Source organism: Carassius carassius, chromosome 45, assembly GCF_963082965.1.
Source record: "Carassius carassius chromosome 45, fCarCar2.1, whole genome shotgun sequence".
NCBI classification, from domain to species: domain Eukaryota; kingdom Metazoa; phylum Chordata; class Actinopteri; order Cypriniformes; family Cyprinidae; genus Carassius; species Carassius carassius.
Genome location: NC_081799.1, coordinates 8,366,866 through 8,370,949, shown reverse-complemented (window position 1 = coordinate 8,370,949; position 4,084 = coordinate 8,366,866). Strand labels below are relative to the sequence as shown.

Below are 4,084 nucleotides of genomic sequence, written 5' to 3'. Positions count from 1 at the left end.
GTATTTTGCATATTACAGTATCACAGTGTTAGCTTTGCAACATGCTAATGCCAAACTCTACACCCAAAGTATACTTTGGTTTGTATGTGCAGATAGATTTTACTAATTGAACATGCTCTGTTTGCTTAACTCACATGTGCGTCTTGAATTTTTTTTGCACTAAATAATTTGTCCACAAGGTGGCAACCTTAAAATAGAAAAACAGACAACAAGCACAGGACAAAAACCATAGATGGCCATGTTGACGAGTGCTTGTGTGAAGGGGAAGTGAGAGAGAGAGAGGGGTGCGGAAAGATCCTCCAGCAGGGATTCGAACTCGGGACACCGTAGCGCAATGGCTCTTTTTGTTGTGCTTTTTATATATATATATATATATATATATATATATATTTTAGTACATTTTAGTAAATATTTCAGTTTTGGCAACCACCTAACATTTGCAAAACAAAATAAATAACTTTAGTTAACATTTATTTTATTTCAATGAGCACTTTTTTGTATTGTTTTAGTGAACTACAATAACTCTGGCTATAAGCTTCTCTTTTCCATCTAATGAAAGTGGTTGTGGACCAAAGAGAGCCATGACCCCTTTTCACTTTCCTTGTACTTGTAAAGTCAGGAGTTTGGCTATAGACAGCAGCACTGCAGTTCACTAGGTTTTGGAACACAGCCTTTAAGTCCCTTCAGTCCATTTTCTCATGAACCTGATTCTCTGTCCTCTCGTTAGGTTCTTGCGCTGCTTCTGCAGATGATTCTTCTTCTGGATTCTCTGATATGCTCGACTCATTCTTCTTAACACAAACCACATCCTCTCCACTGCCACCGGTTGGTGTTCTGGCTCTCCGTGTGTCGATGTAAGCTACGATGATCTCTGAGTTCTGGTAGATGATCACGCCTGAGAGGGTGAGCACAGCTCCTGCACAGCTAAGAGCCGTCAGCTCGTGCCCAAACAGCAGCTGGGACAGCAGCAGGTTCCCCACCACATTCAGGTTCCCCAGGATGTGCAGCGTGACAGCGGAGGTCAGGGTGATGACACAGCAGCTGGCCAGGTTGTAAAGCACTGAGCCCAGGCAGCTGAGCAAGATGAAACCCCAGAGGTGGTGGTCATACTGGAAAGGGGACTCCAGCGTGGCCCAGTTCTCCAGAGCCAGGGCGGCTACAGCCAGGATGCAGAAGCTGGGGATGGACATCAGATACAGCAGGAAGACAGAGTTGATCTTCTCCTCCTGGAGCAAGATGCCTGATAATTATTCATTTACAAAAGAAAAAGTGTGTTAGTTTAGCTATTACACCTCTGTATGTAGTTGCTCAGCACTGACACACATTTTTTGGCCATCTGGATTGTTATTTACCGAAGCACATGCTAAGATATAGTGTGACGCATATAGTAAACAACCTTAACCTCTGTGATGCAACGGTCACAACTAAAATAGTCCACTGAAATCTAAAACCAACAGATGACCCAGATAAACCACATGGAGTATCTCTCCTGGACCAAGAATACAAAGTGGGCAAGTACATTAATTACAATCGAAATTAATTACAAAAAATGTAGTATATATATATATATATTCTTTTTATTATTTATTTATTTTTAATAAAGGCCAATAAAAAGTTTTGGTTATAATTATTAATATTAGTAGTAGCCGATTAGTATGATCTGGCCTCAATGACATGCACTTGGTTGCTTCTAATATTGACCCATCATAGCTTTAGTTGTGGAGAACAACAAACAACGGTGACTTTGTTAAAAACAAGGCACTGCTCATTTAGCTTACATGCAAACTGTAGGTTATGTTGTGTAATTCTACAGTGACTAAGAATTTTCTTTGACACACATAGCATTGAATAACATCAACATATACAGCTGCAGCTGTCTGTGACAAGATATGTAGTCATAAAAAGTGTACAAAACAGGTTCTGCCAGTAAACCGCAGACTCGCCCTCAGTTCTGCCACAGACTCCCTAATGTTCTCAGGGCCAGGCACCTACAGAATTACTCTAGTGAGGAGATCACTTACACTAATGGAGCTCAGCTGACTCTCATTTTAAGAAATCAAAAACAGTCAAGTATCTGATCCCTATCCAGTACTGTAAGGTCATTGCTACTTGGATAAAACAACAGAAGCAGCAGCAGCTGTTCACAGGATAGTGTCTGGAACAGGATGTGCCAGCTGTTGGCAGACAGGACATTCTCCTCCCTGACTCAGACACACACTAGGAACTTACACAAATGATGAGCATGAGAATGTGAACTAGGGACAAAAAATAGGCTCTGCTCTCAGGAACATTTAGTTACAATATTTTCATTTGTCAATAAAAAAACAAACAAACAGCTGGTGGCTTTTTTTAAATTATGATTAAGTTAGATACAGCTTCAAATACCTTTCTAAAAAAATGAATAGGCTTTATTGTCAAACTGATTAGAAAAACGCTCTGCAGTTCAACTGCGGGTTATGGGGAATCGAACTAGTCATCCGACTCCCGAACAAATCGCTTTTGTGAACCGATTCATTTGGGTGATTCAATAAAAACGATTCGGACGGTGTTATGAATCACTTGACTCCTTTAGGAATCTGAAGGTTTCCACACCTTACTTTGACCTATTCATTTTTATGACATTTTCCAGTTCGTGTTCACTGCATGTGGATTATATCTTTAAAAAAAATATGTTTATAGCCAATGAAATACTTTAAAGCTGAACATGAGACAAATGCCACTTTATAAGTTTAAACTTTAAAAACTAGTGTATTGTTGTTACACATTTGAGTTAACAATTCATTAAATCGAATCATTCAAACGAATCGGTTCGCTCATATGAATCGAACATTCTCAAAGCTTTATTACTTTATTGACGCACACTTTTCCTCTTGTATATTATTTATTTTATTTTACTGTATATTATTGTTGTGTTGTACTGTTTTATTGTATTTTGGCTTTCCTCTGTTTTCAATTTGAATATTTTTCTTAATAATAATAATAATAATAATAATAATAGAACGTACTTTGTTGAATGGATTTCACGCCTCTCAACATAGTGGCGGCGAACACGCACAGGCAGCCGGTCTGGTCGAACTGGACCTCTCCCATGATGCTGAACGACGCCCCGAGGCAGATGGGCATCATCGCGGTGTACTTCAGGAAGTGGTGCTGCTTCCCCAGAATCAGCGTGGAAATGGCCAGCGTGAACAGCGGCGTTGTGGTGTAGATCATCTGCGCGAACGAGAGCTGCACATAAGTGAGTCCCACGTTGCCAAACGCGATGCTGGCACAGAAGGTCAAGCTCAGCAGGAACACCTTGCATTTGGCGCTGGTGGTTAAATCCTGCTCTCCGAAGCCTCTGTGCCGGATCACCCTGCACTTGATCAGTCCGTAGTCCACCACGATCGCCGTCAGCATGTGGAGGGCTGACAGAAGCAGCGGGTATCTGAAATTGTACACGGCAAATATCCATTTGTTGAGGCTGGATATAGTGGTGCCCGTCACCAGCCACACGGACACAGCGAACATGAGGTGCAGCATTTCTGGGGGTTGCCTCGTCCTGCTCCCCGCGTCCCGGGGCTCCTCGCTCTTGATGGAGGGGCCATCGGCTCTGATCATGTTCGTTTCATATCTGCAGGGTAAACACATTAAGATCGTAACGTAAATACATCACTCATCTCCGCGAATCAAAAAACGCAGTGGCGTTAGACAAGTCGGAAGTATTCATTCAGTCTCTGGCGATGTGATGTCCTTCCTGCCTGACTCAAGCCTCTGTAGCAACCGTGTGTTTTGGAAGCGGACAGAAACAACATCCCGGCTTGTCTACACGTGTTATTATTGTGTGTCGTGGGTCTGGTTTGTGACGTAAGACGTGGGAGCTTATTTTGGGCGTGAGCAGTAGTGGTGATTCATTCGCGAACGAATCGGTTCGTTTGAACGAATCTTTTATAATGCTTTGGAATGACATTACTGCTTTACCATTTCTGCCTATATTTCATGCTTAATATGGTATAAATGGCGTATAATATGTTATGACGAATTCATTCACTTGCGCAAGGATTTCAGGTGCTACAAAAAGCAGACCGGTTTGCTTAGGTATAAT

At 41.7% G+C, this 4,084-nt stretch overlaps 1 protein-coding gene across 1 annotated transcript; it reads right to left on the bottom strand.

Annotated features, from left to right (window-relative positions):
* Positions 1-454: 454 nt before the first annotated feature.
* slc35e4 (solute carrier family 35 member E4) lies at positions 455-3,828 on the bottom strand. The gene is made up of 2 exons (XM_059539483.1): positions 3,006-3,828; positions 455-1,240 (listed from the first exon to the last, which is right to left on the bottom strand). The coding sequence occupies exons 1-2, from the start codon at positions 3,628-3,630 to the stop codon at positions 684-686; spliced, it is 1,182 nt and encodes a 393-aa protein (XP_059395466.1). The 5' UTR covers positions 3,631-3,828; the 3' UTR covers positions 455-683.
* Between the last annotated feature and the right edge of the window lie 256 nt (positions 3,829-4,084).